This window comes from Anolis carolinensis, chromosome 2, assembly GCF_035594765.1.
Source record: "Anolis carolinensis isolate JA03-04 chromosome 2, rAnoCar3.1.pri, whole genome shotgun sequence".
Classification (NCBI taxonomy): domain Eukaryota; kingdom Metazoa; phylum Chordata; class Lepidosauria; order Squamata; family Dactyloidae; genus Anolis; species Anolis carolinensis.
In genome coordinates, this window is record NC_085842.1 from 304,996,724 (window position 1) to 305,018,068 (window position 21,345).

General features: G+C 39.8%; 1 protein-coding gene across 1 annotated transcript; it reads right to left on the bottom strand.

Annotated features, from left to right (window-relative positions):
• Nucleotides 1-2,849: 2,849 nt before the first annotated feature.
• LOC134296777 (uncharacterized) lies at nucleotides 2,850-4,991 on the bottom strand. Its single transcript, XM_062972519.1, has 2 exons — nucleotides 4,431-4,991; nucleotides 2,850-4,062 (listed from the first exon to the last, which is right to left on the bottom strand). Exons 1-2 carry the CDS (start codon nucleotides 4,803-4,805, stop codon nucleotides 3,703-3,705), a joined length of 735 nt encoding a protein of 244 aa, XP_062828589.1. The 5' UTR covers nucleotides 4,806-4,991; the 3' UTR covers nucleotides 2,850-3,702.
• Between the last annotated feature and the right edge of the window lie 16,354 nt (nucleotides 4,992-21,345).

Sequence of the window (21,345 nt, forward strand, 5' to 3'; positions counted from 1 at the left end):
CATGGACACCTTTCTGGTCAGATTTTGCCAGCATGTTTTTCAGGGCATCTTTTACCTCCCCACCAAAGAGGTACCTTTTACCTACTTACATTGTTGTTTTCAAACTGCTAGGTGAGCAGAAGCTGGGCTGACGGCGGAAGCCCACCCTGACCAGGGCTTGAACTGCCAACCTTCCAGTCAGTAGGATATTCGATAGCTGGTGGTTTAACCCGCTGTGCTAACCCGGCCCCATATTAACTCCTTCCGATCAACGAATCAAGCTTAGTTTAATTGGGTGATGCTATCCTGAACTCTAGGAGTTGATAATTTCAACAGAGATCTTTTCTCAGTTGTTCCAAAATTCCTGAACTTAGATAAAATAAATAATGTATATATAGACTCTCTCCAAAAAAACACACACACTAGAAGAGATAGAAAAATATTTCAGCTCAAGTCTACCTTGAACATTTGAAATGAGCTATACAAATACTAAATATTATATTGATAATATGTCCTGAAGAACAGATTTGGAAAAAAAAAACTAAACTCACCAAGTCCAACTACAGAATTTGAAATAGTCCTTTTGACCTATGATTTCACTGTTGATAGTTTGAGAAAGATGTGGTTGCCCTGACCACTATTGAAATATGACAAGAAATAATAGAAAAATGCTGTCACAAGTCTAGACTATGACCAATTTAGAACATGCTCTGGCAGTTTTGGCTTCAGCAATACAACCCAGTTATCCCAGAGGACAGGAGGCAGCTGTATCCATGCAAAACACACAGATTGCTGTCGGCAGAGTTCTTACTACTTTATGGTTATAAATCTTGCTACCACACCCTAATTGGTTGTTTTTACTATTAACTTTATTGCATTTCCTACACTTATTTCCTAAATATACTGGAAGTTGTGCTACTAAAAGAAAGGATAAATCACCCACATGAAGTACAATTATTCATGGATAGATGTAATTTTGTTATCTACACTGTTTATAGAGGGAAGGAGAACAAAATAGAGGTACCACTTGCCTTTTGCTATGGAGATGGAGATGGGCTTACCTGACACTTAAGTTCATCCTGTAGACATGCAACACATGTAATGATAGTAAATAACAGATACAGTTGGAGTTGGTAATTATTCTTTTAAAAAATATATTTTACGTAAGTAAAGGTAAAGGTTTTCCCTCAACATTAAGTTGAGTTGAGGCCAACTCTGGGCATTGGTGCTCATCTCCATTCCAAAGCTGAAGAGCCAGCATTGTCCATAGACACCTCCAAGGTCATATGGTCAGCATGACTGCATGGAAAGCTGTTACCTTCCTGCTGCAGCAGTACCTCATCCCGGTTCTCAAATTCGAACTGCTGACCTTTCAGAGAGCAAGTTCAGCAGCTCAGCGGTTTAACCCGCTGCGCCATCGGGGGCTCCTCCCCTTCTATAGTAATCCAGAAAAAAGAGATTTGCCTGAAAATGAAGGTCCAAAAAAAGAGCCATGTAAGTATGTACTTAGATGTTTTTATCTTGCCCTTATATCCTAAGAGCTCAGGAGTGGCCAACCAAGAAGACACTATAAGCAATTCAAACCATTCCAAATTCCAATCAAGCAATAAATAATCAAAGCAAGATGATACGTTAATTAATTCAATCAAGTTGAAAGAACTAACTGGGTAAAAGAGATGAAGCCATGTGCCTGTTTAAAAGCAAATTAGGCACCAAATCTATATATATAAAAGGGTAATGAAATTTCGGCCTAGGACAAAACAACACAACGACACATTCCAGAAACACTAAACTTGGCAGCACAACCCCTCATCCATGCCTCTATGTTCATACAACAAAAAGAAAAGAAAAATAAAGTCCTAATTAGAGGGAGAGGAATAATTGTTTTTATCCAATTGCTGCCAGTTAGAAGGCTAAGCTCCGCCCATTTGGTCTCCTAGCAACCCAGGCAGCCCAGGGGACAGGCAGAGTTAGGCCTCTTCCACACTGCCTATAAAATACAGATTATCTGATTTTAACTGGATTATATGGCAGTGTAGACTCAAGGCCCTTCCACACAGCTATATAACCCATTTATAATGGACTTAATGTCAGGGGAAAACCTTTACCCTTTACCTTAACTACCACCAATTCCCCAATACTTTATTTCCCATACCACCATACTTCGCCACAGCAACGTGGGGCCGGGCACAGCTAGTGCTTTAATAAAGAGCCTTGTCTTGACCTGGGGCCAAAAGGCAACAAATGTTGATACCATCCAGCTCCCAGGGGAAGCCATTCTGCAAGTGGGTGGCCACAGCCAAGAAGGCCCTCTTCCACGTCCTCCACCCAATTCTTTCATACTTCCAACTGCCTGATTTGGGAGAGACAGTCCTGATTCATAAGGTATTAGCCCACTGCTTCAACTGCTTTCAAATGTCCCAGCTTCTCCTCCTCCTTCGTCCATCCTTGAGGTTTAGAAACCAAAACATGTGATGGTGCCTGGTGATGGCATAAAGCATTAGAGACACACAGAACACATTTTCTTTTCTTTTTTAGGGAGATTATGACAGAAACCATGAAAGGGCTGTTCCCAGATCAAGCTGACATGAGTAGATTATTCCTTCTCACCTACATAGGGAGATGGGACCAGGAACATACCGGTAATCTAGCCTACTTGCTTGGATGGAAAACCCACCAATGAAAACCCACCAGAAAATGTAGGCTGCCAAGCACAATCTTTAATTTTCATCTCAACACATGTTGAGTTCAACATTGAGGCTTTGGTCACTTATGGTGTCATTTACAGAACTGCTTGTAACATGAAAGATGTTCATAGAATAGTAGAGTTGGAAGAGACCTCAAGGGCCATCTAGTCCAACCCCATGTTGGAACATGGGAAGAGGGAAGCTTTCTGGGCTTGAGGTTCATGCACTATCTTGACCAGAATCATGGCAGGAACACACTGGGAGGAAATGGTCACTCTCCGTGTCATAGTTTTTTCTTCTGCTTAATTTCGATTTCATTTCTTTCTTGTAATGTCTTATAACATACAACTTCATATACAGTAGAGTCTCACTTATCCAACATAAACGGGCCGGCAGAACGTTGGATAAACGAATATGTAGGATAATGAGAGATTAAGAAAAAGCCTATTAAACATCAAAATAGGTTATGGTTTTACAAATTAAGCACCAAAACATGTTATACAACAAATTTGAAAAAAAAATAGTAGTTCAATACGCAGTAATGTTATGTTGTAATTACTGTATTTACAAATTTAGCACCAAAATATCATGATATATTGAAAACATTGACTACAATGTGTTGGATAATCCAGAACATTGGATAAGCGAGTGTTGGATAAGTGAGACTCTACTGTATGTGTTTATCTTAATCTGCATTTCTGTATGCAGATGACATTAGATTAAAAAGTACATAATTGTAGTTCATTTGTAAATGCAGTTTTTTTTGTGGAGGGAGGCAATTAGCTGTCATTTTAAAATGTATTTTTAATATTTTAGAACAGTACAATTGCATTGCTGTGCTGGTACGGCTGTACCAGAACTTTGACTTTATTTTCTTGTTGCTAATGTTTGCAATCATAGGACAGGCCGCCTGTCAATCATAGTTTGGTTCCGCCCCTTGTTCAGGGCTCTGGGAGGGAAGGAGCCATTTTTAAGTCAGTCTCTCTTAAGGAAGCTAAGCTATAGGACGTAGACCAGCTCGTCCCGTAGAAAAGCTTCATATTTCAAGAACACCAGGGATATAGAACATCCGGGGATACAGAACATTTGAGGAAACAGAAATTCCAGGGAAAAGTCCCAAAGGCTCTGGCTGAGAGCTTACAGCCTCTCCCCTTCTTCCTTCTTCTTGACCAGAATCGGCACACACTTGGATTGAATCTTCATTCTCAGTTTCAGAGATCTTTCTTCTTCTTAATTGAGATTGCAGTATTTTCTTCTCAATGTGAAGGATATCCTTCATACATTTGTTGATTTCACGGGTGCTTTTCAGCAACCGTTCCAACATTTTTGTATGATGCTTTATCCATTCATTTTCTGCTTCTAAAGCGCCTGGTGTCTCTGTCATGGCCTGACTGGCCTGGAAAAAATGACAAACAAGATCATTGTATTAACTTAAGGAAAAAATAAATAAATAGAGGTTTATCAAAATGGCCATTTTGTTTTACTCTCTCTATTTTTGTGTCTCTTAACAGAAGCTTGATGTGTAGATAGTAAGCATAGAAAGCACAGACTAAAGTGACATTTTCTCAAAGTGTCAGTCTGCTGTTAAATACAGGGAGGAGACTGGTAAAAAGTGCTGTAACCTTTTTGGAAGGTTCTTCTTGCAGGTGTAGAGAACAATACAAATACATTTTCATTAGAAATATGCAAATAAAATAAAATGTGTGAGACACTCAAATGGGTGGATCATACTGTTCATTGCATAATGCATAACATAAATCTTACCTTAATGTTTTTCTTGTGTTTCCGTGAAATGTAAAGGATAGCTGTGTCAATCACTATGACAAGTATCAATGCACCACAAATAAGCATCTCTAATCCAAATCTATCTAAACCAAAAATGCAGACATTGGAAGGTTCCCTCTTCCATTCCCGCTGTCGTTCCTTTGGTGGCAAATCAAAGCCAGTGGTTGCCCAGGCTGGTGTGTCATAACAGAGGCAGACCCCAACAGACCCCAACAGAAGCGCAAAAGTGCAGCCTCCTAGAAACATCCTGACGGCGTGGTAGTCAAGCAGAAATACTTCTGTATTACGTTCTTCAGGATAGCATATATATATACCAATCATGGTGATGAGTAGCAACACACCACAAATAAACATCTCTGTGGTCCTTTCTGGAATGTCTAAGCCAAAAATACTAGTACAGATATTGGAAGGATCCCTCTTCCATTGCTGCTGTCGTTCCTGTGGTGGCAAATCTAAATGTGTTTACAAATCATGTTTTTTTTTTAAAGGCTTTCATGAGATAGCGTATGTTGTGCTTCTATAGTAAAGGTTTTCCCCTGACATTAAGTCTAGTCGTGTCTGATTCTAGGGGTTGGTGCTCATCTCCATTTCTAAGCGGAAGAGACGGCATTGTCCGTAGATGCCTCCTAGATCATGGGGCCACATGACTGCATGGAGCACCATTACCTTCCAGATGGAGATGTACCAATTGATCTACTAACATTTACATGTTTTAGAATTGCTAGGTTGATAAAAGCTGAGGCTATCAACAGGAGCTCACCCCATGCCATGGATTCAAACCGCCAACCTTCCGGTCAGCATGTTTTTCAGCTTAGCGGTTTAACCCACTGTGCCATCGTAGCCCCAACATCAATATTTTTATAAATATCAAGAAAAATTCTTCCAATAAGTCTAATGACCGGATGGGAGTCCATAGTGGGACACATTTGTGCAGGTATACATAATGAACACATAGCAATGTATTGGTAAATTATTCATTAGTCCCATGAAGGCTTAGTTAGTTTATTCTCAGATGTTAATCAGAACAGAAGTGAACAAAGGAGAAAATCTTCACCCCAGGATCTAGCTAAGGGGAGAAAAATGTAGGCATTGCAGTCTCAAATGAGATTTTTTTTTCTCACCCATTAATTTTTCCTTTGGTCTCCAAATTTCTAACATTGTACAGAGTAAGACACTGAAAATCATTCCCATTCAGAATATTGGTGTTTTCAGCTTTTTCTTTGTGAAATTTACCTCTCCCTTTGTATTTAAAGGCTGCATTTCTGAAATTTTAGGTTACTGCCGTGCTACTTGTAGCTATGTCTTGATTATCCCTCCTCTAAAATAGGATGTTGGCCTTTGGTGCTTCAAGGGCTGATTGTTCAGGGGAGCATAGCCTTTCAGAATTTGCAATACTGTTTATGTTTGTTAATTTTTCAAAATAGTAATGCTTCTAACTGCATTAACATTTTAATTATTTTTTAAAACTTTGGTATGATCTGATTTTTTGAGTTGTATCTGTTTTAACTTCTATAAGCTTCCTTGAGCCCCAGACTAGGAAAAATGTGTGATATAACAGGATAAACCTCAGCCAAACATAACAACACATCTAATTCCCCAAGAAGTTGAAGTAAATTTTTTGAAGTCCTTCATCATTTGACAGATGTTAGTGATATTGCTTAACTGGAAGGTGATAGAGAAAAAAATAACAGCAGGTCATGTTAGATTATCTGAAATAGAGATTATTACTTTAAAAATAATACAAAGGAAAAAAGGAAAATTAGTTTCACTTTTTATATAACTTTTTAGAAGTTTTTAGAAGTTTCTTGTTGGTTTGTTTTCTGATACTACTGGAAGTGAAACTACTGGAAAGATCTCATGTGTTGCCACCCGTCAACTGAAAACAGTGGGAACTCGACGGAGGGCTTGGGAAGATTAGGAATGCATAAACATCCCTATGCTTGCCTTTGAATGGTCTCTATCCTTTGTGCTCACTCTAATGGCCTGTGAAGACGACTGATATTTTCCATAGACTGCTGAGCTTTCCTATACTTCAGCAGGTTCCGCTTTTCCATCTCAGATGGGACCAAGGCAATACATTGCAATGTTCCTAGTACAAATGTGACCCCGAGGACATAAAATCTTGTCCTTGCACTTTACTACTATTCTCTGCTCAAAGATATTATGCTCCACTTTACATTGTCCTCCACCACTAATATCTGCTGTCTGATTATGCACTTTTTATCCATCAGCCTTATCTTCAAAATTGATTTGCATCAGCCCGCCCACCCACGCCTAGCAACTGACAGTTATTTCAGCTTTATTGGTTGGGTTGATGGTTGATTTATTTTTGCTATAATGTTCCTGTTTTTCTGTTTTTATGCTATTGTTTATGTACTTACTATGTATGTACTTAGTATGTCATACTTTATATTTTAACTATGTTGATTGGGCTCATCCCCATGTAAGCCGCCCCAAGTTCCTTCGGGGAGATGGAGACAGGGTACAAAAATAAAGTTTATTATTATTATTATTATTATTATTATTATTATTATTATTATTATTGACACAATGACATAGTCTGACATAACAAACAAGATAGATATGCTGGATTTCGTTTCACAAAATCACAAGTCGAACACTTCCCAAGTGTCTAGGACTGTGTGATGTATTTTCGGATGATGCGTGCAGATCCCAGCAGGGTGGCCTTTTGCAGTTGACAGATTGTAATTTTGTCAATGTCTATTGTTTCCAAATGCCGGCTGAGATCTTTTGGCACGGTACCCAGTGTGCCCATCACCACCTGTACCACCTGTACTGGTTTCTGCCGGAGTCTTTGAAGTTCAGTCTTGAGGTCCTGATAGCGGCTGAGTTTTTCCTGTTGTTTTTCGTCAATGGGACTGTCACCTGGGATGGCAACCTCAATGATCCAAACCTTTTTCTTTTCCACAACTGTGATGTCTAGTGTGTTGTGTTCCAGAACTTTGTCAGTCTGGATTCAGAAGTCCCACAGTATCTTTGTGTGCTCATTTTCCAATACTTTTGCAGGTTTGTGATCCCTCCAGTTCTTTGCTGCTGGGAGGTGGTACTTCATCATCATCATCATCATTTAATTACTTATTAATCGCCCTCCATCCACGATGCTCTGGCCGATTTACAAGATAAAATTGTAAAGGATAAAAATATATACATACAAATATTGATAAAATTAACATAGATTAAAAGCTATAGTAAAGAGCCAGGTCTTGAGTGCTAGGGTAAAAGGCCCTAACTCACTCATGGCTCTCATATAGGGCGGCCTTGAAGCATAAGTTCCAATGAATCATTTGGGCCACATAGTTGTGTCTCTGTTTGTAGTCTGTCTGTGCGATTTTCTTACAGCAGCTGAGGATATGATCAATGGTTTTGTTGGTTTCCTTGTAGAGTCGGCATTTTGGGTCATCAGCTGATTTTTCGATCTTGGCCTTAATTGCATTTGTTCTGATGGCTTGCTCCTGGGCTACAAGGGTCAGGCCTTCTGTCTCCTTCTTCAGGGTCCCATTCATGAGCCATAGGTCTTCTCCTTATCAGCTTTTCCTTCAATTTTGTCAAGGAACTTTCCATGCAATGTTTTGTTGTGCCAGCTGTCAGCTCTAGTTTGTAGTGCGGTTTTCTTGTACTGGTTTTTTGTCTGCTGTGCTTTGAGGAGTTTCTGATTTTTGACTTCAATCAAAACAGGTTCTTCACTTTGCTTTACATATTCTGCCAGGGCATGTTCTTCTTCTTTGACTGCTTGTTTGACTTGTAAGAGTCCTCTGCCCCCTGATCTTCTAGGCAGATATAGCCAGTCAGCATCACTGTCCAATTTATAATGCCAGCAGTATATCTTATGACAGGTATGGCCCAGGTGTTTATGGCCTTGATGGCGTTGCCTCCATTGAGCTTGCTTTTGAGAATTTTTCTGACCCTTTGTGTGTATTCTTTACTGACCACAGTCTTCACATGTTCATGCTTGATGTTGTCCAGCTGTAATGTGCCCAGATATTTATAGGCCTATGGCTGGTGACACTTTATTGTTTGGCCATTAGGCATATTTATGCCCTCACTTTCAATGATTTTTCCCTTTTTCAATGCCACTGTCGAACATTTGTCCAAACCAAACTCCATGCTGATATCAGTACTAAAAGTTCGGACAGTTATTTATTTCGTGTCAAAAGCATTGCATAACAAATACATTTTAAAATGATGGGGAAAAAAAGGAAATCACAAGCAACTAAATAGTTTTGGACCAAAAGCGGGCAACAGCAACCGCATTGTCCGTAGCTTTAAACAACTCCTCCTCCGTACATGAGGCAGGACATTGTGGGCAAGCATACATATGCGGAGTTGTTTGTTCTGCTCCACAGTCACACAAGGTGGAAGATTCCTCCAGGTAGTGCCATCTTGCCAGGTTGTCTGTTGATCTGCCCACTCCGCTTCTGAGTCTGTTTAGGGACTTCCAAGTTGCCCATTCTCGGTTTGCCCCTGGAGGAAGACCCTCATGGGGGGCCATCCAGTTGGAATTGCCAGGTTTAGCTGCCCAGAGGGACACCCTTGCTGTTGCTGGGGGAACATCAAGAGGAGTGGTGGTTCTCATGAAGCCCTTCCTTGATTTGAGTCTGGTGGGAGGAGGCTGGTAGTCATGCAGTGGGTGGCTTTCACAATGTTCAACCTTATTTCTCTCGCAGTTAGCAGCAACTTCCCATCGCACGTCAGGAGGGGCAATGCCAGCTAACTTGTAGAGTTTATCAACAGGTGTAGGTTTAAGGCATCCTGTGATTATTCTGCATGTTTCGTTCAGTGCTATGTCCACCTGCTTTGCATGGGCAGACTTGTGCCAAACAGGACAGGCGTACTCTGCAGTTGAGAAAGACAAGGCCAGGGCTGATGTTCTTATTACTTGTGGGTCTGCACCCCATGCGCTGCCAATAAGTTTCCGCAGGATGTTGTTGCGTGCAGCTACTTTGTGCTTGGTGTTCATGCAGTGTTTCCTATATGTTAGTGTTCGGTCTAAGGTGACACCAAGGTATTTAGGATGGAAACAGTGTTCGAGCTCTTGGCCTTCCCAAGTCAGAGACTGGATTTCAGTTTCTGTTTTCCCATACAGCTTCAGGTCATCCATGTACATTCTTAGATGTTTGATAGCCGAGATTTTTTTTTTTTAAGATTGTTGACAGAGGGATCATGGCAATAATGAAAAGCAGAGGGGACAATGAATCTCCCTGGAAAATTCCTCTTCTGATATTGACAAGTCCATAGCTTTCATTTCCAACAAACAGTTCAGTTTTCCAGTGCTCCATCATGTTTTCAATAAAGGTGCCAACGTTTTTACAAATCTCGATGGGATTTATTATTATTCATTGACATCAATTCCACCAAAGAGAGTGCCATCTGATCCTGGGAAACAACATTATGATGAGCTAGAATACCATTTTAAAATTCTTCCTTTACATGTTCATGAGAAGAATTAGTTCAAAACACATCTGCCACATTACGACCTTGATTCCCTGAAGGAATTACACCTTTTCATATCCCAAACAATGGTACTAGCACAGTTTAAAGTGCTTATATGTTCCTTTAACACCGCCAAACAGCTCAGAACTTTCTTATTTTGCGGTGTGCCTCCTCCCACATGAATCTGGCTGAATGTTTTGTTCATCTAGTATAGAAATTGAAAGGGAGCGCTTGTAAAAGTGAGTGTCCCTGTTTCATTTTTGAGTGGCTCAGGTTTTAGGTTGTTGTGATGGGAGTGGAATAAGACGGTCCGTTGCTTGAGGTAGAGCAGCAAATGGCACTTCCTTCCCTAATTCAAGTGCATAGTACTGAAGGCCAGCCAACTGATTTTGGGTTGTTGGTCAGAAAATCTCACAAGTTCCTCTTTGTGGCAGTTGACACTAGCAAAAGAAATTCAAATAACTTAACAATTTGCTGCCTTTTTGTGAATCTCCTGCAGCCTTCTGCCTAATGATAGAGTGGCTCTTACATGGAAACAGGTAAGAAACAGAAACCACCAAGTTTGAACTCCAAGTTTCTGCCAATGTCTTCACTATCATTGCAATCCTTTGAATCCCAAAGGCCTCCAAACCAACTCAGGGAAGGAAAAGACAAAGAAATGAACAAGGGTAAAGATGACAGATACGCAAACTCGGCCTATTGTTTTCCGTTATGATGTGGCTTTCCTCTCTGTAGATATGATTGTAATAAAGTCACATTTGTATCAGGGGCACTGCAATGTGTTATCTGAAACCACCCTCTAATGGGAAAGGGAAAGCAGCTGAGATATGGGAAAGCTCACCACAGTCTATGGAAAACTTCAGTCTTTTGCCCACACTGTCTCCGAAAGAGTGCAGAGACCCTTCGAGGGCAAGAAGGGGGTGTTTCTATATTCCTAATCTTCCAGGACCTTTCATCAGCTTCTCCGCTACCTTAACTAGGCGGGAGACAACATGTGAAATGATCTTTCCACTAGTTTCACATTGAATGAGAAATTCTCAACTCATGGAAGCTTGCTTGGATTTGAACCTGTCTTTTGTTAAGACACCAAATAACTTTTTTAAGGCTTTCAGAATATGGTTTGATTACTAGCATTGTAGACAACTTTTCTTTATATTAACAGCCATAATTGTAGGAAATATTTTTATTCTTTTTGTTATTTTCATCTTTATATTGTAATATTTGTGTATAAACAGTATTCTAGGTAGCTTTTTAAAATTCAAGGCTACTTATAAATACTCTAATCAGACTTGCCGTTAAAATATTCTATTGAATATTGGGGATTAGATATCAGAGAGATGTGGAAAAGAAGGATTGCTATCAGAGGTTCCTTTATTGCGGAAACGGAAGCTAAACTGCTCTTTACACTGTGCAGACCTATGCACTTGCGACAGATTTATAGCTAAAAGTTCATCCCCACAAGGGGCTTAGAGCAATCTGTAAATCAATGCATAACTTTTCAGAAAGCTCCATGTCTGATTTACTATTTCTTTCTAATGCGCTTTATGAGCAGGTTTTGCTATGCATGGGCATTTTTTTCATGCTTTATTATTGTAATCTTTCATGCTCAAATATGTTAGTTTAATTACGTTACATTTGAAGTGCTCTTCAAATCCCTACAATTCCAAGCCACAGAAAATTATGCTGATTGTGCCCTTTTGATTGAAGTGAAAATTCAAATATGATATGGAAAATCACACTGTGTTCGGTCAGTGTTTGCAAAGATACTATATGTGTGTTAACTGGAAAATCAAATGCATGATGCCAATTGACTGATTTTGCAAGGACCTGGGAATTGGTTTGTAACTGTTGCTATCCTGCTACTGAAGAACAAGTTTGGACAGGTTTCCCTCTGTGTGTGAGAGAGTCTTCTGAGTACTGGCTGGAAAGAAGATGGCTCTGTACTCAGAGCGGCCTGACCATTTCTGAGGCCTTGTTTGCTGCTGATCTTCAGTGAAGCAGATTTATGGACTAAGAAAGGACTACAACTGCTGATTTCAGTAAACAATCAGAGGGACTATTGTAAATACCATTGTTTTGTTGATCTCTTGGATTAAGTAAAGGTTCCTGTGTTGCTTCTTTCTGCAAAGCTGAGTGGTGCATCATTTGACAGGGTATCTCAGGGTCACGGGCACATGTAAGAACTTCCATCTATCATCCACAAACCCCAACACCGTTGGCTCTCATTATTAACGAAAGGAGAAATTTTAAAACAGTTAGTTTGTGGTGAAGGATGACAGTGAATTCTAGGCAGGTAAACTGGTTCTCAAACCCAACAAAATAGCCTTGCTTGCCCAGGACTTGTTTTAGAAAAATGATTGAAAATAGTGGAAATGATGAAAACACACAAATGTTCATTTAGATTAGAATAATAAAACAAAAAAATCAGAATAATTAATTAAAACATGCAATGAGTAACCTCATTTAGTTTAATGTGTTAATTGGAAGTTCTAGTTGTGATTGAGGAAAAGCTTTGGCATTCATATATGTTCACATATGACTTGTCAAATAAATTATAGACATGTAATGCAGAATTGGGGCCACGGTGGCACACCGTTAGGTTAAACTGCTAAGCTGCAGAACTTGCTGACCGGAAGATTGGTGGTTTGAATTCGGTGGACGAAGTGAGCTCGCATTGTTAGCCCCAGCTTCTGCCAACCTAGCAGTTCGAAAACATGCAAATGTGAGTAGATATACTAATGGCACTCCATGTTGTCATGCTGGCCACATAACTTAGGAGGCATCTACAGACAATGCCGGCTCTTCGGCTTATAGATTGAAATGAGCAACACCCCCCAGAGTCAGACTCGACTAGACTTAATGTCAAGGGGAAACGTTTACCTTTACTAATGCAGAGTTACACAAGGGGAACATAAATATACTCTCCTCAGGACCTTATAGTTACCAAATTGAGAAGAAAGCACTTCCAGTGTATCCCTCAATGACCTGAAGATATAAAAAAAATCACTTGATATTTTTAAGTGCATTTCACAGTAATCATTTCAAATTGGACACTTTTTAAATAAACAGACTGTTTACATTAATATGTATGGTTAACTTATTATTATAACTTATTAATATTACTGGGAACAGCAGTCTCCCCATCATTTTATTTCATTTTTGAACTCTTCACACAGGGCTAAAATCAGTGGCATGAATGGTTTAGCCCAGGTTGCCCACAGAGCCCACCAGGTCCTATCAGGTGATGACGGCATGGCTCTGTGGGTGAAGGAGGGTGGAGCCGGTGCATGCTATTGCTACCACCACGGTAACACAAGAGAGATCCCATGTTTCCACTGGAATCCCTAAGGAGAAGCTGTGCACTCCACGCTTCCCCCATCTGATCGCATTCAGCTGAAGCCAGGCAATTCAGGATGTGGGACACTGGTTTCCCCATGCCCCTTGACGAAGCGGAGCACCTCTGATGGCCATCAATCACCCCTTTCACCCATTTTACACTTTTGCATATTTGGAAAAAATAAGGCTAATCAAATGTATTTCTTTGCATAAGACATATGCCTTGATAGGTAATATATTTTTATGTGTATGAATATAGATATAAAATAAAATATAACATTTCTACTGCAGACTGGCAGCAGATTTACTGGCCAGGATAGACTCTCCTGTAAATATATATAGAATTGCATCCTTGGGGTATTGTATTTGTATCTTACAGAGTTCACATAACTGAATACAATGCTGAGCAAGATCTCTTCAACACAAAAGCCAAAGGGGATTCAGGTCAAAGCTTTATAAGTGATATGCCCCAATCCATACAAAGTATTTCAAACAGATAATTCCCAAGTAAAAATGACTTTAGGAATGTTTTTAAGGCATGCACTCTAATGAATTACACCATCTTAAAACTTAAGGCATATATACTTTTTTACTGCCATCGAAAGGACTTCTTTCCAAGGAAATATATATCGAGGAATGGGGTATAAATGGTGAAAGTCCAGAAGTATTAAGAAATCCCTCAAAATTAAACAAACACAAACAGGCAAAACAGTGATGTGCAGTGCTACTGCCTCATTCTGTTCCCCACTTCATGTTTTCTGCAGCTGTCTTGGATAGAGCTCTCTCTTGTTTCCAGGGGGAATTTCTTGCTGAACAATACGGTTTGACAAGCAGTGCTTAGGGAACAAGGCCTTGAGTTATTTTTTTCACCCATTTTTCTGTGAAAAGCAGCTTAATTTTGCTTGTGATTTCATTAATGAGGAAGTCCATTTTATATTTTACTAAAATATTTTTATAAAAACAGTCTCATGGAATACATCCACGTTTTTCCTCATCCCATCCCTGAAGAGAAAGCATATAGCAAATGCTCTGCTCGCTTTTTATATTTTGTTTAAAAAATAAAACATTGATTTCAAAAATGTGATAGAATATTCTGTTTAAAATAAGTTAATGCGACAAGTTATACCCTATTCCGTAATACACTTCTATGTAATGATTCATATGAAAACTCTGTATTTTCCACTCTGAATTTTCCATGCACAGACCTAGCTGAAATCAGGTTTTTCATAAACTCACATCAGTTTCAGTGAAATTTTCACTGAAGATACGCCCAACAGAAATACAAAATCTATGTGAGACATGGATTGGGCTGAATAGCCTTTATGCATTTATATACTTGTATAAGTTTAGAAATGTTTATCAAAAAATCAACCCAAAAAATCTAAATGAAGCACTGAACCCCCTCTCTCTGTTGCAGCACTGCTTCTACCTGTGTGGGAAATAGCTGTATATGAGGTGAATTTATACATGGGTATATGGGGGTAATAAGACACCAATAGTCAAATTATATGTTTCAGATTGATAGTGCAAGTGTAAATTAATACAGGAGTAGAAGCATGACAAATTTAAACCTAGAATATTCCACCACCTCTAATTACACAATTGTTTATGAGGCAATATTCAAACTCTGTCTTGCTTCACAAATTAGCTGTTTCAGCTCAAAAATCTGACAACAAATACCAAATGAAAATGTTTGAAATGAACATACATTTGCCCAGTTACCAATAGAATTGCTACAATCCTCGGTGGTTTTGAACATAATTTTTTTCGTGTCAGGAGCAACTTGAAAAATTGCAAGTCGCTTCTGGTGTGAGAGCATTGGCTGTCTGCATGGACGTTGCCTGGATGTTTTTGATGTTTTTTCCATCCTTGTGGGAGGCTTATCTCATGTCCCTATATGGGGAGCTGGAGCTGACAGAGGTAGCTCATACATACTTTCACCGTGTTGGATTCGAACTGGCAACCTTCAGATCAGCAACCCAACCTTCAAGTCATCAGTCCTGCCAGCACAAGGGTTTAACTCACTGTGCCACCGGGGTTGAGTGTCACATATGTGATTTCAAGTATCACAGGCTTAAAGTTTGGAGTCAGTGAATACGACCACATTGGGATTCCTTGTGCTCCCATACGAATCCAGCTTCCACGCAAACATCACAAAAAGGTTGTATCAACAGAAGGCCAAAGTTACGTGTGGATTGTCTACATCTTGAAGGCTCCCGTAAGGAATACTTGACTGCAGACAGTTCAAAGAAATTAAATCAGCCATGAAAAAAAATTCACACATAATACTGACCTTCAAACCTGAGCATGAAATTGTCATAATTAGCTGCCCAAATTAGAAAAGTCAACAAGAGAGTGAGAGAAAAATAAAGAAGATCAGGCTGCCAGTTTTAATATGCTATTTCTAATTGGCAAAATTCAACAAGTTAAAAGGAAATTTTATTCCTCAAACGCATTATCTGCCTCGGAGTGTAGTAGAGGCTCTTTCTTTGGAGGCTTTTAAACAGATGCTAGATTGCCATTGGTTAGGAATACTTTGTATGTGCTTTTCCTGCATGGCAGGGGGTTGGACTAAATGACCCATGTGGTCTCTTTCAACTCTATGATTCTATGCATAATAGACCAGGAAAAGAAAGAGTTTTCCAAGATCAGACACCATTCAATTTTACTAATACAGGGAAGAAGACAGAAACAGAAACAAGTGAGACAACTTCTACATCTGACCCAGCCTACAGGGTGGTCAGACCTCAGGCTTGCAAGATGGTTTATTTTTAATTTGCATCCATCAACAAGAGCCTAATGTTTAAAATGCATAATGTTAAAGAATTCTGAAGCAAATAAGTAGCAGAACTAGACCATCAAAACAAACATCTTCTCCTTCCTTTCAAAAATATAATTTAAGGTACAGATCAACTCACTGGGAGTCAGGAGCCCTTTTTGATCTATTAACAAATCATCTAGATGTCAACAAACAGGTGTGAATGCACTTCCAATCCACTCCTTTCCTCTTGTCCAACCTACTGTCTGTGGCCCACATGAGGCCCAGGACAGCTAGGAATTCAGCCCAACACAACATCATAAGATTTTTTTTGTGCTTTTTAAAAATAACTCAGTTGTGGTTCCCGAGCATGAACTTTGTACAAGAGAATGGAAAAGAATGGAATAATCAGAGTACATTACAACCACAAATATTGGTGTATTACCCCTAATTCACATTATAATTGCCAGGAGACCTGCTTGACAATTTCAAAAGACCAAAGGGGGTGGCACACAATTAGGATTATTATGTGGGGACCTTTTTTGCTTATCTGCTATGCACTGACCTTTTTTTTTTTTGTTATTGTTCATCAGCTATTGTTAGTGTTCGTGTATTTAATGTGTGGCCCAAGACAATTCTTCTTCCAATGTGGTCCAGGGAAATCAAAAGGTTAGACAACCCTGCTCTACACTATAGCAGTTCTCCATGGTCTCCAGAACACGTCTTTCCCTTATTTATTTATTATTTATTTACAGCATTTATATTCCACCCTTCTCACCCCGAAGGGGACTCAGGGCGGATCACATTACACATATAGGCAAACATTCAATGCCTTTTAACATAGGCCAAGAGCTCGAACACTGTTTCCATCCTAAATACCTTGGTGTCACCTTAGATCGAACACTAACATATAGGAAACACTGCATGAACACCAAGCACAAAGTAGCTGCACGCAATAACATCCTGCGGAAACTGACTGGCAGCACATGGGGTGCAGACCCACAAGTAGTAAGAACATCAGCCCTGGCTCTGTCTTTCTCAACTGCAGAGTATGCCTGTCCTGTTTGGCACAAGTCTGCCCATGCAAAGCAGGTGGACATAGCACTGAATGAAACATGCAGAATCATCACGGGATGCCTTAAACCTACACCTGTTGATAAACTCTACAAGTTAGCTGGCATTGCCCCTCCTGACGTGCGACGGGAAGTTGCTGCTAATGGTGAGAGAAAAAAGGTTGAACATTGTGAAAGCCACCCACTGCATGACTATCAGCCTCCTCCCACCAGACTCAAATCAAGGAAGGGCTTCATGAGAACCACCACTCCTCTTGATGTTCCTCCAGCAACAGCAAGGGTGTCCCTCTGGACAGCTAAACTTGGCAATTCTAACTGGATGGCCCCCCATGAGGGTCTGCCTCCAGGGGCAAAGCAAGAATGGGCCACTTGGAAGTCCCTGAACAGACTCAGAAGTGGAGTGGGCAGATCAAAAGACAACTTGGCGAGGTGGCCCTACCTGGAGGAATCCTCCACCTTGTGTGACTGTGGAGCTGAACAAACAACTCAGCATATGTATGCTTGACCACAATGCCCTGACTCATGTACAGAGGAGGAGTTGTTTAAAGCTACAGACAATGCGGTTGCTGTTGCCCGCTTTTGGTCCAAAACTATTTAGTTGCTTGTGATTTCTTTCTTTTCTTTTCTTTTTTAAATTTTATTTTTATTTCCATTATTTGAAATGTACAATGCTTTTGACACGAAATAAATAAACATAGAACAAAGACAAGACAAACACAGGCTCCGAGCGGGCCTCGAACTCATGACCTCCTGGTCAGAGTGATTCATTGCAGCTGGTTGCAGCTGGCTTGCCCTCCAGCCTGCGCCACAGCCCGGGCCCCTGAACATATTTACTTTCAAAAGAATATTCTCTATTCAGAGCACACACTCTACTCCAAAACTATGGTTAGCTTAGGAAGATATGGAAGATGTATCAATAACATTTCTTAGGAAAAAACCACTAGAGAGGGTACATTCTGGGGGGCAGCTCCCAAGTTGTGGAATTCGCTCCCAGAGGAAATTACATCGGTTCCCACCCTCATGACATTTAGGAAAGTCATGAAGACTTTCCTTTTCGAAGCAGCTTTTAACTGAAGCCAGGTACTTATGGATACAAAAGAATGGGAATTTTAGACTGGTTTTAACTTTTAATTTTTAATCATATAGAAAGTTTTAAAGGATTATTGAACCTCTAATACTTGTTAAGTTACTGTTTTTAATTATTTGTACGTATATTTTTAATATGATGTGAGCCGCCTTGAGTCCATCCTAGAGAAAGATGGCATAGAAATCTCCATAATAAATAAATAAAATAGGTACAGCATTAACAAAACATTCATTAAGATACAGGTGACAAACATCCAACTTACAAACTACTTATAGTGAGACAACAGGAAGTAAGAGAAATCTACTCCTAAGAAAAGAAATTCACTCCTGAAAGAGTTAACATGGGGAAAAGGTATTTCAACTGAAACTGTTTCCACAACAAGCCAATTTTTTCAAAATCCAATTATCACAGCGACAGAAAGTGAGGAGAAATCTTCTGAACAGCAAAACAGCAAAACAAACACCACGGGCTATTAATCCTTCCCTGTGGTACTCAAAGCTTGTGCACGTGTCTGGAGTTACACTTTTAAAAGTACCTGTGACGACTTACATACAAATTCAGCTGAAGAACAAATCTACAAAATCTTAATTTTAAGAAAAGGTGATTTTTGTGGTAGTTTAAAAACAGCTATGATAATCCAAGTAATAATTATTTGATGAATGTAACATGCTCTAGACAAAGAGAAATATATATAGATGAAATAGATTGTAAACATCGTCAAAGTTAATTTGCTGGAAATAAAATTGTATGTGTCTATGGCATTATGCCACTTTTCTTTAAGATCAGTAAGATTATATCTGGGGTACATTCAGAAAACAGGAAGACATGGCAAAAGCATTCCTTCAATTAAATAGTTCCCACATAAACACAGGAATTCTACTGTCATCAATCTCACACAGAACAAGCTGGCTAGGTAACAAAGTTTGTTTTGTACCAGCAAGAAACAAACTAAAAGGCATTCCTGACATGGTTTGCCTTAGCTCCTACCTTCTTTTTTCAATATTACCCTGTTAAATGATGCAATACATAAACACAAGAGTTCTTGCTATAACTGACTAACATGATTTACTCTTCGGTAAAAGTACTGTTGTGATCTAGCTCATTTATTCACAATAACCAACAAGCCCTTAGAAATACTGGGCCCTGAAATATCCACACAAATATTAATGTATTTTGCTTTAGACAGACAGACACTTTGATGCCATGCATATCCTACTGCCACTCTGCCTTATCCCCATGATTATCCTGTCTCTTGCTATTCATGTGTTTTACTATAAATTCCACAATGTTTCCATCACCTAACTTAGTGCAATGGCTCCATGCTGCTTCTGCGCTGATATGTCAGGACTAAAGGGACACCAAGGAGTAGGATTCTCAGTCTCTCCCCGCTCCCTGTAAATTTTCTGTTTATTTTATATTTTATAATTGTGTTTGTCTTTTGAAAAAATTGAACCTGGATTTGCAAAATTGCTCTATAAAATAAAAAGTTACAAAACAGTGGCTGAGCAGAAAGGCAGGGTTTCGAGGGTATTGTGATGTCTCAGGGACCCTCGAGTCATGACCCCGCAGCCATTATGGATCAGACTGAAGAGGATATGGGGTTTGTGCCAACTCAGCAAGATTCTGCTCCTTTCCAGATGTTCCCTGTTGACAGTTTTGGCCCAAAGCTAATTACAGAGCCTGGTTCCCCGGAAAGTGCTCCTATTGATAGGAGATTGTTTTTGAAAACATTCCGCTCTGAGAAGGAGAATCGGAGAAGAAGCGCGAGATTAGCGGAGAGAGAGGACACTAATTAAACCGATTCCCTTGAGAGTTTTCAGGGAGGGTTGCATCTGGCAAGTTGTTGATTTCAGTCCGTTTCCCTTGGGAAAAAGTGTTCAGGCACCTGGTTTGAGGGGAGATTTGAAGTCCCATAAAAGTTCTGCACGCAGGCTAGCCAACTGTCAACGTGTCAGTTGGGAAATTAACATCGTCTCTAGTTCCTGCAGCGCGCTACTCTCGAGTAGATCGGGCGTTGCGTCTCATCTCCCTTCCAAGTCTGGACTGCAATTCAGTTCCACCACAACGAACTTTGCCTTGCCTTGCCTTGCCTTGCCTTGCCTTGCTATCCCAGCCTTGGGCATTGAACCTGGAACTCTTTGAAAGACCTTGCTTTATTCCCCACTCAAACTGCTTGGAAGTTTGAGTGTGTTTTGGTTATTGGATTTAAAACTTTGAACTCTAATACTGGACATCTAACTTTACATTATTGGACTATATTTGGCTTTTCCTAAAAGGACTATTGCTGGACTATATACTCTGCTTATTTTTGTTTGACTCTTTTATTGCTTTAATAAAGATATTAGATTGTTTATTGGCCTCCGTGTCTGGTTTCCAGTGCTCACGCAGCCTAGAGGCGTCACAGGTATGTGGAGACCACAAATTCCCGAATCAGTTAAATCGTGCTATTAGAGAGCTTTAGTATCAAAGGTGCTCAACCCAGTATGTATCCAATGTCAATAATAGCACAAGCGCAGTGGAATAGTGAGTTTGTGCAATAAAGTCTTTAATTTCCATAAAAGGAGGAAGGAACGGCAAGAAAAATGAGGTGTCACAGCACTTTCAAGACTAATTGGTTTTTACTTTGCATGTGCTTTTGTGAATATAAACCCACTTCTCCAAATGCAGAATTGAGTGGTATTAAGACTCCAAACAAGTTCATATCAACAAAAACTCATGTGAAAATATAAACCCATTAATTTTAAAGATGCTGCCAGCTTCCTTTTCTTCCTTCCTTCCTTATTTCTCTTTTTGTCTCTTTCTTTCTCTTTTTTTATGCTTCAGGACATTAATACAGCTACTTCTTTGAAAAATACAACTTTGTTTCCAGAAAGTGTGTTTTTGCGAAAATGCTGAAGTAGAAGGGTCTGAGAGGGAGAAGGACTGAGTTAATGACCTTCTGTCTCCCAGAGTTAGGGCACAGTCTACCATGGGCTCACCCATCACCACAATTTGGGCAGGCAATACAACTCCCTTCTTCATGAAGAGAGAAGCAGAACGCAAGAGTTCAAAGGACATAGCTTTCCTTTCTTCCTGGTTCCTATTAAATTTCCTCCTGAAAGTCCTAATCTGTGTGTATGCAAGTGCACGTGTGTGTGCTTTGTGTCTGTTAATTCCTTGATATTATGTTCCTGGCAGGGCTTTGTCTTC

Bases quoted from the DNA above. Each gene is read 5' to 3' on its own strand.
- LOC134296777 (XM_062972519.1), bottom strand. From the start codon at position 4,805: ATGTTTATTTGTGGTGTGTTGCTACTCATCACCATGATTGGTATATAT. The intron at 4,063-4,430 runs GTAAGATTTATG...CATTTTTTCCAG, and splicing joins AACACAAGAAAAACATTAAG to GCCAGTCAGGCCATGACAGA.